The following is an 18,345-nucleotide window of genomic DNA, read 5'->3' as shown; positions in this document are numbered from 1 at the left end:
TATAGTTTATTTATTTTAAAAAAATATTACTTTCTTAAATTTCGTACAAGTAAAATTAGATGAATAAATTAAAATAAAAAAGATATTTATTATCAAATTCAAGATAAGATAATCACATAAATATCATATATTCCCAAAATTTATCTTTATCTCATTAATCAAACGATCAAATCGATCTCATTGCAGTTATAGTATAGATATTTGATTAGTCTTTTGCAGTCATATTATTACTCTCTACTTGATTTTTTTTTTTAAAGAAAAGGTTTAAGAATCCAATATTATAATATTATACTTTTGATATATTGTTTTGTCATTCTAAAATGAGATTTTACTCTATTAATCTCTCTATATTTTCTATTTAATAGAAGAATCGTTATTTATTACTATCTTTGTCCCTATTTAGTTGTTAATTTTAGAAATGACATATATTAAGATAGCAATAATTAACATAGTGACATTATAATTTTACCCTTATTAATTATAGTTTCAAAAATGATGAATTAAAACTTGAAAATTTTCAAGAAATTTAAATGAGGATATAATAGGTCATTTCTTGATTTATCAAAATGTACAAGTAAATAAGGACAACTAAAAAAGAAAATATGAACAGAGGAAGTATATTCTATTTTACCTTAATTATTACTACCATCATTATTCATAACTTTTACTATAATCGCGCTCAATCACATAAGTTTGTTGTGTCACCCTTCATTAATCATCGTTTATAATCATCATCAATGAAAGCGAATTTAAGTTAAAAAAAATAGATCATCGAAACCTGTGATAATCCCACAAAAATTTGATATATATATATATATATATATATATATATATATATATATATATATATATATATACTTATAATTCGCAAAATACAAATAGCAACCGAAGGATTTGCATTTATTTGATTTGGGAATATTAATCCAACTTGAGTTTGAGACAACTAGGCAAACTTTGTAAGACAAGTTCGATCAAGATCAAGAAAATATGTATAAAATTTTAAATTTGTGACATTCATTTTAGAAATCACATGTTTAATTAACTCGATCACCTCGTCGAAGAAAACCTTTCAATACTATGATGCAAAAGGAACATTTGTTATACTTAATTAAGAAGATCTTAAAATTAATTATTCATATGTCAATCATTAAATTTTTTTTGTATGTGAATCTTAATTATTAATTGTATTTATTCTAATAATTAATTCTACAATCATTTATAAATAAATATCGATAATTAAAATTTACAACAAAATCTGAATATATATTATTAAGAAAATATTCAAAAGTACATAATTGGTTCATCACTGCACCATCTATTTTCGCTGTTGCCATGTATACATAAGTAAGTGAAGTTTAGTGAATTATTATTAAAATAATATATTCTTTTTAAAATTTTACAAAATTTAGTATAAATGTAGTTTAAAAAAATTTAATATCTAAAAGACAAAAATCTGACAGAGTAAACAGATATAAAACGTTATTGTCAGTAGTGTTTTATATTTCGTTACTCTGAAACACGTTTTACAGTTAAAACGTGACTCACAATAACGTTTTTCTACAATGATTAAAAATTAAAATTCAATCTCGTACATGCCTCATCCAACTTTATATATAAATTTCTCTTATCTTCTCTTTTCATACAAAAATAATACTTTTGCAAGAAAAAAGAGAGTAGTGAGGATTTTCTGAGATATCAATTAATTCCTTTTTTTTAATAGTTGTCTTGCTTACTTATTGCATTAATATTAATTCAATAACTTATTTATTGATAGTCTAATATTTAATAATCATAAGAAACGATTGGTCTAATATTTGAAAGAGATGGTTACCTAGGCTAGAAGAAGATCTCTCACATGATTTATTCGTAAATTTTGAAATGATATAAGACAAGCTCCAATTTGTTCAAAGTCTTCCTCATGTTTTTTTTTGTTGTTGTTTAAAAAGGTATTGTCTATGTATAAAACAGAAAGAATAGAGAAAATCATATATATTTCAAGTGAAGGTATATACAAAATATATCTATCCATTTTAATAGTGGAAATTTGAATAATGAATGAGGCATGTACAAGATTCAATTTCAATTTTCAACCATTTGAGAGAAACGTTATTGTGAGTCACATTTTAGTTGTAAAACGTGCTTCAGAGTAACGAATTATAAAAGTTACTGACAATAATGTTTTATGTCTGTTTACTCTACCAGATTTTTTGTCTTTTTGTTATTGAATTTTTTTGAATTAATATTACCTAAAATGTTACTGAGAACTACGTTTATACTAATTTTGTAAAATTTCAAAAAAACATAGTATCTTAGTAAATAATTTTAATAATGACCTAGTTTAGTAAAAAATTCTAAGTAAAAGAACATACACAAAATAAATAAAATTAAAAAAACTTACATTATCAACCAATAATAAATTAAAAAAAATATAACATGGCTATTGACCAAATCGATATTAACTAACCTCCACATCCACCACCACCATCATCACCACAACAACGCTCGTGATTCGTACCAGAATTATTTGTGTCAACTATCGCATCACCCGCTTCAGCCAAAACAACCATATTCCCATCCTGTTTGATGCGTCTATCGACGTTAGTAATGATCTTTTAGTACTTTTTTCTATGTTGACTGACTTCTTCGTCCTACCTCTTTCTCGGCCCGTACATAGGCAGCATAACAACTTACATGTTGTGAAAAACACATAAGCCAACACAATGATGGCACAATATACTGATTGCTACTTCCATTTTTTTTAAAAAAAAATGAATTGGAAGAGAATAATTGCCTTTCTATTTTAGAAAACTTAATTTATAACTCAAAAGTTAAAGTCAACAATAATTGAGGTCTTTTCTATTTTCTCCGATTAGTTTTAATTAGTTTGTTTGATTTTAACTAAAGATATATAGATATCAACAAGGGTTGTGATGAAGTGGCAAGTATTCCTTCGTTCTTAACGGCCAAGAGGTCTCAGATTCGAGCCCCTTTTGTTAGAGAGCGCTTTACCCCAAATTTGGGACTTCCTTATGCAAATTCAAATTTAGTCGGGCTCCAATATAAGTATCGAACATCATATAAAAACAAAAGAAATTAGAGTGCACAAAAGTATTTTGTAATGTTGTTAACGTATCAAAATTTATAAGGGTTATGAACTTGAAAGACATGTGCAATGAAGATTATTAATTAGAATATGAGTTAATTGATATTATTAGAATAAAAGTTATAAAATAAAATGATGTAAATTACGTAGATGACTTTTTCATAAAAAAAATATGTAAGAAGAAAAAAAAATTATATTATAATATTGTTAAATCAAGTTCAAAAACAATATAAATATAAGTATAAGAAGAAGAAGACAAAAATATATAAATAAAGGAGATAATATTTTATTAATTATTTCGTTGGCAATAGTCGAGAGGTTCACCCCTCCATAGAAAAAATAAATTTTATATATATAAAATATTTAAAAGATCTTATTATATCTTTTCTATTGAACTTGTTTAAGTCAACATTCACAATAAATTATATATATATAAAATAATTTAAAAGATCTTATTATATCTTTTCTATTCAACATGTTTAAGTCAAGATTCATGTGTGATGTGACTTTACAATTTTCTATTCGAAAATGTGGTACAACCATAAAAACAGCAATTTTAAATTAAATAAAGAACCGTCGTGTAACTCGTTTGTTTTTTTAATAATCTTTTTTTTTGGGTAAATAATGTAATTCTTTTTTTTGTTTAATTTTAATTGATAGACTCTTAAAAAATAATTAATTTTGATAATAATTTATTAATTATAAATCATCTAAGTATCAAAAAAAGGATCAATCTTCAATAGTAAAGGCAAAATAATTTTAAAAAAAATCCTAGTTCATCTTAATTAAATTATTGGGATATGACATGTTTCAAAAATATTCGAGGACATAATGTTCCACTATTATTCTTTTAATTATTGTGTATTAATCCCCTAAAAAATATAAAATCATTAAAGAGTCTTATTAAGTGAAGAACAAATATAAAAAAATTCTCCAAAATCCAAACATATGGAAAATAGTCAATCATCTATTGATCTTTTATACTCATTTTGTCCGGTTTTTAATAGCTACTTTCTGTTTTTCAAAATTCAAATAGATTAATTTTTATAATTAAATTAAATTATTTTAATTTAAATTAAAAAAATTAGACATTTAAAAATTATACGTAAAAGTATGATAAATTTGAATAATTTTTATATAAGAAAAAAATAAATTATAAAATATTAATCAAAATTTTTATATTTTAACTAAAAAAAATGATAATTAAAAATTGACCGAGAAAATATTGAATAAGATAGTTTGACCAATTGTTTTTACTATACTGAACAAATAAAAACGGACAGATTAAATTATTTTATTGTGTTATGTCAACATGTCTGTCCAAATACATTTTGATCATTAAATTTTACCTCAAATTAAGGAAAATTCATAGCTCCACAAATCTTGGAATTCCAACGGAAATTGGTCGGATTCGATTAATACTCAGATGACAATCTCAGAGCTTTCTCAACAACTCAAAATTCCCTTAAATTCTTCCGAAAAATTCAGTCTCACTTCTCCTCCTTCAGCCTCAACAAAAATGGAGTCTTTACCAAAAATCCAACAACCCCATAAGCGTTATTGGCGTTTTAGCAAACAAGATTTCTTCCCCGAACCGTCTTTTCACAATTTTGGATCCTACAAAAATGCCCTTTCTCAAACCCCAAATCGTCTCAAGAATCGTCTTTTTTCACGTTCATCAGATACCAGTGAATTGATTGAGCTTAAGAAAGAATCGGAAAATGAAATGAAATTATGTTTGACTTGGTGGGATTTAATTTGGCTTGGATTTGGATCTGTTGTTGGTTCAGGGATTTTTAGCATTACGGGTCAAGAAACCCGAAATGATGCTGGACCTGCTATTGTTCTTTCGTATGCAATTTCTGGTTTATCTGCTTTGCTTTCTGTGTTTTGTTATACAGAATTTTCTGTTGATATTCCTGTTGCTGGTGGGTCTTTTTCGTTTTTGAGAATTGAATTGGGTGATTTTGTTGCATTTATAGCTGCTGCTAATATTCTATTAGAGGCTATGGTGGGTGCTGCTGGGTTAGGACGTTCATGGTCGTCTTATTTTGCTAGTATTATTAATAATAACCCGGATTTTTTGAGGATCAAGATTGATTCTTTTGTAGAAGGGTTTAATTTGTTGGATCCAATAGCTGTTGTGGTTCTTGCACTTGCAAATGTGGTTGCTATAACTGGGACAAAGATGACATCTACTTTGAATTGGATAAGTTCTATAATTAGTGCTGGGGTGATTGTTTTTATTATAATTGTTGGGTTTGTTAATGGAAAGACTTCAAATTTGGTGCCTTTTTTCCCTTTTGGGGCTGGAGGGGTGTTTAGAGCTGCAGCAGTTGTGTATTGGTCGTATACTGGTTTTGATATGGTTGCGAATATGGCTGAGGAGACAAAGAGGCCATCGAGGGATATACCGTTAGGGTTGCTTGGTTCGATGTCTATAATTACTGTTGTTTATTGTTTGATGGCCTTGGCGTTGGCAATGATGGTTAAATATACTCAAGTGGATGTTAATGCAGCTTATTCAGTTGCATTTGAAGGTATAGGTATGAATTGGGCAAAGTATTTGGTGGGGATTTGTGCACTTAAGGGAATGACTACGAGTATGCTTGTTGGGTCATTGGGACAATCTCGATACACAACTCAGATTGCAAGAGCACATATGATTCCCCCGTGGTTTGCTTTGGTTCACCCGAAAACTGGAACGCCGATTTATGCTACACTCTTGACAACTATAACTAGTTGCATTCTTGCTCTGTTCACGAGCTTGGATGTCTTGTCAAGTGTGTTCTCATTTAGTACACTTTCCATTTTCATGCTTATGGCTGTTGCATTGCTTGTTAGGCGATACTATGTTACCGATGTTACTTTGAAGCAGGATTTGGGTAAATTTCTTGTGTGTTTGTTCATTGTAATTGGTTCATCAGTTGGGGCAACAGTTCTTTGGAGTACTAATGTAAAAGGTTGGGTTGGGTATGCTGTGACTGGCGTTTTGTGGTTGTTGGGCACTTCAGGGATGGCGCTACTTCCAAAACAAAGAATTCCTAAAGTTTGGGGTGTACCTCTTGTGCCATGGGTACCATCATTGTCAATTGGGATGAATATATTTTTGATAGGTTCTTTGGGTAAGGAGGCATTTTATCGATTCTTCATATGCAGTGCTGTGATGCTAATTTACTATGTGCTTGTTGGTGTCCATGCAACATATGATATCGCTCATCCCGATAAGCAGAAGTCTCTTATTGATGAGGGAAAAGATAGTTCTGATCAAGTGTCATAGTTGGTATGATCTTTACATTGATCCATGAACTTTTGCAGTTATTTAGTTTTAGATTCTCTAGGAATCAAATGTACAGCTAATGATGTTGGCTAAGTAACTGAATGTTCCTTTTCTTTTCCCCCTGAATGTTTAAAGTTGTTATTCCAGCTATTGCTGAAATCCTATGACAGGAAATATGCTTTATAAGTTAAAATAGCAATGTTTGTCTTTACATCCGGTATCTTCCATATTTTACTTGATTTGATTCATCATTTGTGCAGCACCATATGCATTATAACATTCTTCATTTGCATTTTCGTTGTCATAGAATTCTATTTTTTGCTAACCTTTGATACAAAAATTGACCATGGCTCATGAAGCTTTTTGGCTGATTCGAAGTTACAGTAATGCAAATGATAATGTTATAGGAAAAAGAAGGTACTAGAATAGCTTGTCTCTTTGTCTATTAAAGTTTCATCTGTTTTAGTATATTCCATTACAACAGTTGCAGCACAGTTCCTCTCCTAGTTGGAAGACTGGTGATATACTCATTTACGAGTTATAAGATACAAGATAACCACATGTAATGGTGTGGCAATAAAGATGTTGGAGACCATAGTTCAAATTCTAGGTGATTCCTCTCAATTTGCCTCAGTCTTGATGGGGCAGGATAATTCGGAGAATGGTACTTATATTAGTGCAGGTAACAGATACTCAATTGAGTAGTTAAGGCGATCACTAGCTGGTCCAACATTATTCGAAAAGAAAAAAGGAAACAAGATAAGCAATACATGAAGCTCTACTGTGGCTCAAAACAGATACTTTTGCTCATCCATTTTGGTGGAGTAAATTCAGGATTGGAACTCCAAAATTCCTTTGTTGGAAACTTCCAGGAATATGGCTATCTTCCTTTGTAGTATGTGTTATGCTTCCTCTTCAGTTGAAAGGTTTGAAACTCCCATATGACGTTCCGTACTGTTACTTGATTGTTTTGTGAGGATATTTTCTACTAGACAATAACTGTTCATCCATGATTTTGTTGTTGACTCGCAGGATATCATTTCATCTACTACATTTGTAAAAATGATGAATGACTAAGCAAGATTTAACACAAATTTGCCAATATGCATGACTGCTGAACCTCAAGAATAGTTTCCAACAGAAGCTACTAAGCTTCAACGTATCAGATTTTGGATCCAATTACTCCTAAATGATAGGCCTTTGCTCTCTTGCATCAAGCTAGACTAGGATACAAGAAAAACTAACCTAGAAATCTAAATGCAGCATATTATATTTGGTTAGATGTCATGAAGAAGATTCAAAAAGTTAGCCAAGACAACTGAAATGGTGAGCCACCCATTACTGACATAAGTCTTTGTAAGTTTCAGAAATAGCTTATTTGTGTCCCTTCTTTCTCCACAGGTATCCAAGCTTCTTAATACCAGAACCCTTTCTCTTCACACGTCCAAAACCATCATCAGAGTCATCGATAAGTCCTGGTGAACCCATGTAACAACCATATCCTCCAACTGTTGGTTCAAATACATTGCCATAGCGCTTATAATCCATTGATCTACTCCTCTCAGAGAACCTTCTCTCATTCATCTCCACTTCCCCTGCCAGTACAGCTGCTGCAGCATCTGCAGCTTTCTTCCATTGTTCTATTTGGACTCTGAGTTTCTTCATCTCACTTTCTAGTTCCTCCTTTGCCTTTTGGGTGGCTTCAAGCTTCTCATTCAGCGTAGAAGCATCGTTCTTAGTTGTTTCCAGTTCTTGAGTAACTTGGTTAAACTTGAGATTCATTTCCTCTGTTTTGGCCTTAGTGGATAAAATTTCCCGAGTCGTTTCATTCAGTTCCTTTTTCAGGTTTTCATTTTCTTGAAAAAATGGTTGGAATTCTTGATCTTTCTCTTCCAACTTGGCTTTCAACAAGCTTATTTCTTCATTCTTCAAAGCCAGCTCCTCAGGTGATGGTTTATCTGGTTCAGCAACTGATAAAGTTGTGATTTTCTCATTAGTGGGGTGGCTAATTTCAACATTTGGTACTTCGAGAACGTCGATTTCTTGAACTTTTGATTTGCTCTTAGATTCTTGGATTTCCTCAGTCTCTGTGACAGTTGATTTCTTGGTTTTCTCTATCTGTTCTTGAACTGCTTTCTTTGCTGCTTCAACTGAAGCTAAATGATCCTTAAGATCTTTCAGCTCTTCTTGTGCTTGCCCAAGTTGAGTATCCAAATCTGCAATTCTTTTACCAAGTTTCTTCTGTTTTACTGGATCAGATTGAACGCCTCGTGGGGATCTACGATCTCCTATCTTAGGACTTCTCTGATCAGAATCAGAACTTGATGTTCTGAGCTGCGAAGGGACTCGAGGTGATTGCCTTTGAAGCATATCTGATCCCCTATTTGACATGAAATGGAAAACTTTGCTGTCAAAAACAATGAGTTGAATCTCAGTGAGGGAACTTCAAATGATGCCAAGAACTCACCTTAATCTTGGCATGTCAACTTCTTAATACAAGTGTTTGAAAAAAGGTTCCAAAAGCTTTAATCTTGATCTCTGTAAAAAAAAAAGTCGTTTGGTAGCTGGTTAGAATTATGTAGGTAGTACTTATTCCATCCTCTATCCCCACGCAAGATAATACACCATCAGTTATGCGAGTTTCTAAATTGCAAATCAAACATCATATTAATTTCCTAACTAGCTACCAAACGTCGTATTACTACTTGTACAAATTAATACATGAATGAGTTGTTTCTTTACTAGCTACCTAAAAAGTTGGAAATGTTTTGTTTGTTAATGATAAAGGAAAGAGTTTTCTGCTTAAAGAAGACACATAAACAATCCATAGATAGTGGTGAAGCATGCTTATAGAGCAGAGCAAAAGTAGATTTTCTTGTCCACTTTTTTCTTCATGCATATGTCAATATCATTAAAAAAAAATATACATCCAACATTATATAATACATGATTATTTTTTTCATCTGCTCAAGTCTTGGTGAACAAATACCGAGTGAAATAGTCGATGTGCAAGATAGCTTGACACTATAATTAGCTGTTGATTTGTTAAGAAGAAAATGCAAACATTAGGACATAATCTTGAATCAAGAAAATGAAAACATATATAGTGAACTTACTTGTTTGTTTACTTTAGATGTTCCTCTTCAAAGCCCTTGAATACTATACTATATAATTAAAAGAAAAAGAGAACCAACAAAAGAGGATTTTTTAGAATTGAATGTTATAGGACACATTTTTAAGATTTGAAATTGAATATTTGAAGTTTTGATGGTGGCCTTGCAATATTTTGAAGTTGCAAGTGTATGTGTGTAGGACAAGGACTTTTTGAACATAGAAGGCAGGGAACACTATAAAATATGTTCTTGGGAAAACAAAAGGTAAAAATGTCTTTCTTACTACCTTCGTCTCAGATTATTTGTCGTGATTTCTATGATTCAAAAGGTTTTTAACTAGTATTCAAACAATCATGTCAACATAGTAAAATAAATACTGCGCCCCGTCTTATAATATGTGTTCACTATTATCCTCTTTACGTGTTTTTAAAAAAAATTATAAATAAGAAGGATAATTTTACTCCAATTATTTTCTATTTCTCTGTTCTTGTGTCTCAGAGCTTATAGATAGAAGTGAAGGCATTTAACCTTTGAACTTCTCCCAAGTAAAATAAAGGAAGGAACACCTTGAACTTTGAATCAGTGACCAAATGTGTCATATTCTATGTGTTTTTATTTGATTAGACATTAATTTTTTTTATTTTTTTTTATGATTATATAAATTTAAAATATGTACCCTAATTTATCAAATGTTTCTTAGAATTTTGTGATATTTAATTGTCAAGTGGAGTGTTGGATTTTTAAAGTTACTAAATCTAGAAAATGACATTTTTTTTATCAGATTAAGAAGGAAATTCAGATATAAATCGAAAATAGGAAACAAAAATTATCACACCTACATTTCTACCAAATTAAAAAAATGCATGGAATGTATTTGCATAAACTTATATCACTTTACTACAGTTATAAAGTTTCGGCCAAAAAAATTCTTGAATCACAAAAAATTAATGAATTATAGCACAATTTGGTTATACCTGCTTTGAAGATCATTTGAATTTGAAAATGTGCCAATTAGCACTTGGGACCAACTGACTTCATTGCTAGGATCTTAATGGACATTCATGAAAAATTATGGCAAAAACAACCCGAATCATCAAAAATTCATTGACTACACATAAAAATCGATAAAATTTGATTATGACCGTTTTGGAGCTCGTTTGAATTTGAAAATGGGTCGGTTAGTCTCTGGGGACCAATTGACTCAATTTCTAAAGTCATAAAGAACGTCCTTAAAAAATTTCAGCCAAAAAATCTGGTATATCAAATAACCAAAAAAACATCAATTAGAGCACAGGAAAATCGATTAAATCTGATTGTTCCTGCTTTGGGGCTCGTTTGAACTTGAATTTGGGCCGGTTAGCCCCTCAAAATAAAGCGACCCAATTGCTAAGCTTTTAACGGACGTCCATGAAAAACCTCAGCAAAAAAAAAAACTAAAAATCCTGAATCACCTAAAATTCATAGACTACATCACAAACAAATTGGTAAAATCTAGTTATACCTGCTTTGGGGCTCGTTTAAACTTGAAAATGGTCGGTTAGCCCCTGGGGACCAACTAACTCCATTTCTAAGGTCTTAACGAACGTCCATGAAAATTTCGTCACAAGGATCCAGAATCTGAAATCACAAAAAATCCATGGATTATAGCACATGAAAATCAGAAAAATCTAGTCATTCCAACTTTGTTGCTCGTTTGAACTTGAAAATAGGTCGGTTAGCCCCTGGAAGGTTCCATTGCTAAGGTATTGACGGATGTCCATGAAAAAATTTCAGCCAAAAAATATGAAATCTAGTATCACCAAAAATCATGGACTATAGCACAAGAAATCGATAAAATATGGTTATACCTGCTTTGAGACTTGTTTGAACTTGAAAATGGGCTGATTAGCCCCTAAGGACCAACTAGACCCATTTCTAAGGTCTTAACAGACGTCCATAAAAAATTTCAGATAAAAGAATATGAAATCCCGAATCACCAAAAATTCATGGACTATAGCACACAAAAATCAAAAAAAATGGTGTGATCTGAAATTCCAACGTCATTTTTGCCAAAAATTTATATGGACGTCCATTAAGACCTTAGCTATGGATCCAATAGGTCACCACAGCCAAAACGATCCATTTTCAAGGTCAAAAGAGCCCAGAGTGGTCCATTAATTTTTGGTGATCCAGAATTTCGATGTCATATTTTCCAAAACATTACATGGACGTCCATTATGACCTTAGATATGGAGTTACTTGGTCACCACAACCAAAACAATCATTTTCAAGGTCAAATGAGCTCGTGAACAAGTAAACCCCTAGTTTACATATTTTTGTAAGTTATACTTCACTATTTTTTTTGGTGATCTAAAATTCTAATGTTATTTTTGCCGAAAATTTACATGGACACCGGTTAAGACCTTACTATGGAGCCAGTTGGTCACCACAACCAAAATGATCCATTTTAATGGTCAAACGAGCCCTAGAGCAAGTAAATCCCCAATTTTATTGATTTTCGTATGCTATAGTCCATGATATTTTTGGTGATCCAGAATTTTTACGTGGATTTTACCAAAAATTTACATGGATATCCGTTAAGACCTTATCTATGGATTCAGTTGGTCACCCACGAGAAAAACGGTCCATTTTATAGGTCAAACGAGTCCTAAAGAAGGTAAACCCTTCATTTTAGCGATTTTTGTGTGTTATATTCTATCATCTTTTTTGGTAATCCAGAATTCTGATGTCATTTTTGCTAAAAATTTACCTAATCGTCCGTTAAGACCTTACCTTTGGAGTAGGTTGGTCACTACGGCCAAAATGACTCATTTTGAAGGTCATACTAGCCCTAGAGAAGGTAAATCCCCATTTTGCGGATTTTCGTATGCGATACTCTACGGGATTTTTGGTAATCCAAATTTCGACGTAATTTTTGCCAACAATTTACGTGGATATCTATTAAGATCTTATCTCTGGAGTCAATTAGTCACCGCAGTAAAAATGACCAATTTTCAAGGTCAAATGAGCCTTAGAGCAGGTAAACCCCCTATTTTTATCGATTTTCATGTACGCTAGTCCACCATCTTTTTTGTGATCCGGAATTCCAACATATTTTTTTTTGATAATTTACATGGACGTCTGTTAAGACCTTAACAATGGAGCCGATTGGTCAAAACGATCAAAACGGTCCATTTTCAAGGTCAAACAAACTCAGAGCAGGTGAACCCCTAATTTTGTCAATTTTCATTTGCTATAGTACATGGAATTTTGGTGATCCAAAATTGAAACATCCTTTTTTTCAAAAATTTACATAGACATTAGTTATGGAGTCAATTGGTCACTACGGTCAAAATGGACCATTTTCAAGGTCACAAGAGCCAAGAGTAGATAAATCTCCCATTTTACATATTTTCTTGTGTTATAGTCCATGTATTTTTGGTGATCCAGAATAAGACATCATTTTTTTTCAAAAATTTACATGAACGTCCATTAAAACCCTAGTTATGGAGCTTGTTGATCACCACGCACAAAATAACCATTTTTTAAGCTCAAACGAGCCCAGAGCAGGTAAGCCTCCCATTTATCCGATTTTCATGTTCTATAGTCCATGAATTTTTTGTGATCTCGAATTCCAACATCATTTTTAACAAATATTTACATAGACGTACATTAAGACCTTAGTTGTGGAGTCAGTTGGTCACCACGAACACAATAACCCATTTTCAAGGTAAACGAGCTTTAAAGCATGTAAACCTCTCATTTTCCTGATTTTCTCTAGTTATAGTCCATGCATTTTTGGTGATCTAGAATTTTGACGTCATTTTTCTCAAAAAATTACATAGAAGTATGTCGAGACCAGAGCTATAGATCCAGTTGGTCATCTCGACCAAAACGGCCCATTTCAAGGTCAAACGAAACCAGAGCAGGTAAACTCCCATTTTGTCAATTTTTGTGTGTTGTAGTCCATAAATTTTTGGTGATTCGGAATTTCGACGTTATTTTTGCCAAAATCTTACATAGACGTCCGTTGAGACTTTAGTTGTGGAGCTATTTAGTCACCACGGCCAAAACGACCCATTTTCAAGGTCAAACAAGCCCAGGGAAGGTAAACCCCCATTTTGTCGATCTTAATGTGTCCATGCATTTTTGGTGATCAAAAATTCTGACATCATTTTTGTCAAAAATTTACATGACGTCCATTATGACCTTAGTTATAGATCCAGTTGGTCACCACGGTCAAAATAAATCATTTTCAAGGTCAAATGAGCCCCCAAAGCAGGTAAATCCCTTATTTTGCTGATTTTCGTGTGTTATAGTCCATTGATTTTTCCTGATACAGAATTTCGAAGTCATTTTTTCAAAAACTTTACATAAATATCCATTAAGACCATAGATATGGAGCTAGTTTGTCACCACAACCAAAACAACCATTTTTCAACGTCAAATAGCCCATGAATAGGTCAACCCCTATTTTACCCATTTTTGTGTTCTATAGTTCACTATTTTTTGGGTTATCCAGATTTATGACGTCATTTTCGCTAAATATTTTCATGGACGTATATTACGACATTAGCCATAGAGACAATTGGCCCTGGCGGCTAAAACGGCTCAATTTCAAGGTCAAATGAGCTCCAAAAGCAGATAAACTCCCCATTTTGCTAATTTTCGTGTGCTATAGTTCACAATCTTTTTTGATTATTCGGAATTTCGACATCTTTTTTGCTAAAAAATTTCATGGACATTCCTTAAGACCTTATTCATGGAGCCGGTGTGCCCTGACGAACAAAACGTCTCATTTTCAAGGTCAAACGAGTCCAAGAACAGGTAAACACCCTATTTAGCCGATTTTAGTGTGCTTAACGGACATCCATGAAAAAGTTTGACAAAAATCACGTTGAAATTTTGAATCACTGAAAATTCATGGACTATAGCATACGAAATGCGAAAAAATGGTGGATTTACCTGATATGGGGCTTGTTTAACGTTGAAAATGAGTCAGTTTTTTAGTCGAGACCAACTGGCTTCATAGCTAAGGTATTAACTGATGTCCATAGAAAATTTTGGCAAAAGTTATGTCAGAATTCTGGATATAGTATTTAAACATAGTAGTCCATGAATTTTTGGTGATTCTGAATTCCAAATTTTATTGGCCCAAATTTTTATGAACATCTGTTAAAACCTTAGCAATGAAACCAGTCGGTCCCGGGAGCAATCAGACCCATTTTAAATTTCAAACGAGCCCCAAAGCAAGTAGTTGGAGGAACAATGTTCTTGACAAAGACAAATATAGTATTATAAACATAATAAGTGTTCCATGGTGAGACACATCATTACTTAACATAGTTTAAATTTAAAATATCTTATACTTGATTTTATCATTATTTTAAAATGTCTTAAACTTGATTTTATCCTTATTTTATTTTTTATTCTTGTCGAAAAACCGTTTTAAAAATATCTAACCGATCGAACCAAACTAGTTCGACTCGATATTTAATTCGTACCTTTGTTAAATCAAAAAATTAAATCAAAATTTGATATAACTGAACTGAAGAACCGAACATCCAAGGGGAGCCCTTAGTACTACACTAGGAGTCTATGACTAATAATATATTTGATAGTACCATTTGTAGTAGTACAATGAGTGTGCGTAACCAAACAAGAAATAAAAAATTGACCTTATCTTAGTAGTACGTCAACATCACCAAGATGAAATTACAATGCCTTAAATTATAAGTTTTTTTTTTTTTTGGAAATAACCTTTTGAATTTATTTTTTCTTCATGTGCTTAATTAGGTTAGTTATTTAATATCAGGATTATTATTCTTAATCGACCAATCAAACACCTGTTAATAACATAAAAAAATAACATTTTTAAAATGGTTTATTAATTTTCTAAAAAAACTTGTATACTCCAAGGGGTAAATGTCCTTTTGGTGTGAGTTCATAGTACACTATTAGTACAATTATAAGTTTTTTTTCAATGTACTTTCTATTTTAAAAGTGTGTCTCTAACATTTTTGTGTTCAATAAAAGGTATCAAAATTGCATTTACACAAACTAAAATTGAAGCACAAGAAGAAGAAGAAGATGGTAGTTTGTTGGTGATTGTGGTTCGAAAATTGATGTTGATTATCCCTTTATATTAGTCTGGTATTTTCTCTGTTTCAATTTATTTATTCTATTTATTTTTATAATCTGTTTCAAATTTTTATATATTTAAATTCTGAACTCGCATACACGTGATGTACAAAATGTATAGACACAACATTACAATCTTGGAACCACAGTTACCACCATACTATCAAATTTCTCAGCCAAGATTCATTAATCAATTGGGAGGTTTGAACACATTTCTCTCTCTATCATAATTTATAACAATTCTTTCTCTTTTGTCTAGTCAAGGCTAGTATGGTCAGTTTGTATAATATTCATCTTTTATAATAATATTTTAATTTAATAGTCTAGATTTTTATATTATGTTAAATTATATATTCTTTACAATTAACATCTCAAATCGTCATAGTGAAGTTTGATTATATTATATTATGGGAAATGCTAACAATTATTTTTTATCCGGTGTTCGATATTTGTATTAAAATTATTTAAATAGTGTGTTTAACAAGTTTGGCAAAGGAGAAGAGGGGCGGGGGGGGGGGGGGGGGGTTTCATTTTTTCCCTTTAAATAAAATAAAGCTATCCTATCATTCGTCTTTCTCAGGTGACACCCTCATTACTAAGGATGAATAAAATTCACATATCGCACGTTTTTGTACCTTCCTTACCATCGATTGGCAGGGCCCATTCTGAAGGCAACATGTCCAACATAATTTTTATTTAGATTACGTATTACAGGGCTCATTCTGAAGACAATGCTTCCAACATAATTTTTTCTGTTGGACATTTGGATGTCTTACCAAGTTCCTTCAAAGGTTGATCAAATCTAAACTTATACCTTTTTTTTCTTTAATTTAAACGATTGAATCAGGAATTGTAAGTTATTCCTTCATGGATAAATTAAATCAAGTAACAAAACTAAGAGATAGATTTCATAACAATACTCAACGATGTATAAATTTCTTACATTAACGATATATATAACTCAAACTCGCTTAAAAATGTACTTCATCTCCATAATTAGGACAAAATAGTTTGTCCAAAGAAGGTAACTCTAATTTCAATAAGTTATCAAGATTAGCACTAGGATTATTGGACTTAAACTTTGACATTTTCACATGATTAGGCTCCACTGATCCTGCATCCTTGCCTGTTAATTTCTGAACTATTGATTTAAAATTCCTTGCATCGGTCTCGACATACTCCGTGTTAATTATCACCACCTTCACCTTATCCTTGTCGTTTCTGTCTGTTGACATGTTTTCTATACTTCTCTTAATTAGTCAACACAGTAAATTTTGAATATCAATCTAGATACAAATTCAAGCTAAGATCCTGCTTATAAACGTAATGATATAATTATGTTTTTATAAAGACGAAAAATATAGAAATATCGAAAACGAAGAATATGGTTATGAGGAAAGATAAGGAGTGGTTGGTGTTAGTTGTAATTGAGGATAAGTGATTTATATGTACATATATTTATAGTAGGAGCACTAATACTTTGAAATTAAAAAGATTTGAGAAATATGTTAAAAGGAAGAGTTGACCATCTAAATCAATTGAAGCAGTCAACTAGGACCAAAGATAGAGTCAAAGAATGTAATTGAGAAATAAAGCTTTGATCGCTAACGAATTCAAAATTTAAAATTTATAAATTAGTATCAAATTAATATAATAATAATATTTAAATTCATAATCATACTTAGTGTTATTTAATATATTTTATAAATATACATAAAAAAATAAAAATAATTTTAATAAAATTTATTAAATTGACGTGAACTCGTAAAACTTATTCACATAGTAGGAAATTGTGTTTTGTTTGATTGACAAGTTGACAACATGCATGAAATTAAGAAATAGGAGTACTTTAGTCTTTTCTTTTTGTGTTTTTTTTGAACTTTCGAATTTATAAGATATTATTTAATTTAATTCAAAATTTAAAAAAATTGTTTTTTTTTTTTGAAATTTTGTGATTAAAGCAAGTTATAGATTGTCTATGTAATTATAAATTATTCTATTAAAGATAACATATTTTTTTCAAAATAAAATTATTACTAAATAAAAAATACATCATGTTTTAAAATTTAGACAAGAAAATTAAGATAATTCTTTTTCTCAAACCTAAACTAAAACGGAAATATGAATCATATAAAGTCAAAACAAATTACATTTGAATAATTGAAATAGAAATAGTATATAATTAATCATCCTTTTGTTATTATACTATATAGTAAACAAACGTTCAAACCTTTTCTTGGAGTTTGAAGGTAATTTTATTTAATTAACCTAACAATTTTGACTAGTAGATCCTTGACCATAACCCAATATAAAAGAACTTTGGTTCACATTTGATATTTAATGTTCAGGATCAATTAATCTAAATTTATATCAAAATTTTTAATTTTGATAAATAAAATATTTCCTATCAAAAGTGAATTTATATTCAAATTCTAAACTTAAAATCTCTAACATAAAATGAAAAATTACGTATCACTCGATAACAATCAATATTATTAAAATACAATATAAAACAAAGACACGACACATAATAATCAATACATCTTTGTAGTTTGAGTTAAGACCAGAAAATATATGTGGTGTGAATGGTGTACACATCACATAATAAAATGCTCCCTTATTTAAATGTCCTCATGAGTAGTTAAAAAAAATAATTCATTTTATATATATCTATATAAAAATTATTATAATTTATAAAGTTTTTATGTACAAAGATATTAAGTATCTTT

At 30.9% G+C, this 18,345-nt stretch overlaps 2 protein-coding genes, 1 long non-coding RNA gene and 1 other non-coding gene across 4 annotated transcripts; 3 read left to right on the top strand and 1 right to left on the bottom strand.

Annotated features, from left to right (window-relative positions):
• Nucleotides 1-4,402: 4,402 nt before the first annotated feature.
• Nucleotides 4,403-9,720, bottom strand: LOC101267384 (interactor of constitutive active ROPs 4). Its single transcript, XM_004251784.5, has 3 exons — nt 9,500-9,720; nt 8,851-8,921; nt 4,403-8,763 (listed from the first exon to the last, which is right to left on the bottom strand). Exons 2-3 carry the CDS (start codon nt 8,862-8,864, stop codon nt 7,758-7,760), a joined length of 1,020 nt encoding a protein of 339 aa, XP_004251832.1. The 5' UTR covers nt 8,865-8,921; nt 9,500-9,720; the 3' UTR covers nt 4,403-7,757.
• Nucleotides 4,530-6,594, top strand: LOC101267094 (cationic amino acid transporter 8, vacuolar). The gene has a single exon (XM_004251783.5). It carries the CDS (start codon nt 4,530-4,532, stop codon nt 6,381-6,383), a length of 1,854 nt encoding a protein of 617 aa, XP_004251831.1. The 3' UTR covers nt 6,384-6,594.
• Nucleotides 9,721-15,518: 5,798 nt separating the features above from the next.
• LOC109119128 (uncharacterized) lies at nt 15,519-15,942 on the top strand. Its single transcript, XR_002026346.3, has 2 exons — nt 15,519-15,628; nt 15,738-15,942. It is a non-coding gene; the product is annotated as an uncharacterized lncRNA (long non-coding RNA).
• MIR10539 (microRNA MIR10539) lies at nt 15,573-15,778 on the top strand. The gene has a single exon (NR_161782.1). It is a non-coding gene; the product is annotated as a microRNA MIR10539 (primary transcript).
• Nucleotides 15,943-18,345: the final 2,403 nt, after the last annotated feature.

Source organism: Solanum lycopersicum, chromosome 12 (genome assembly GCF_036512215.1).
Source record: "Solanum lycopersicum chromosome 12, SLM_r2.1".
Lineage (NCBI taxonomy): Eukaryota > Viridiplantae > Streptophyta > Magnoliopsida > Solanales > Solanaceae > Solanum > Solanum lycopersicum.
The sequence above is the reverse complement of the archived record's forward strand: the minus strand, read 5'-3'. Positions and strand labels throughout refer to the sequence as shown.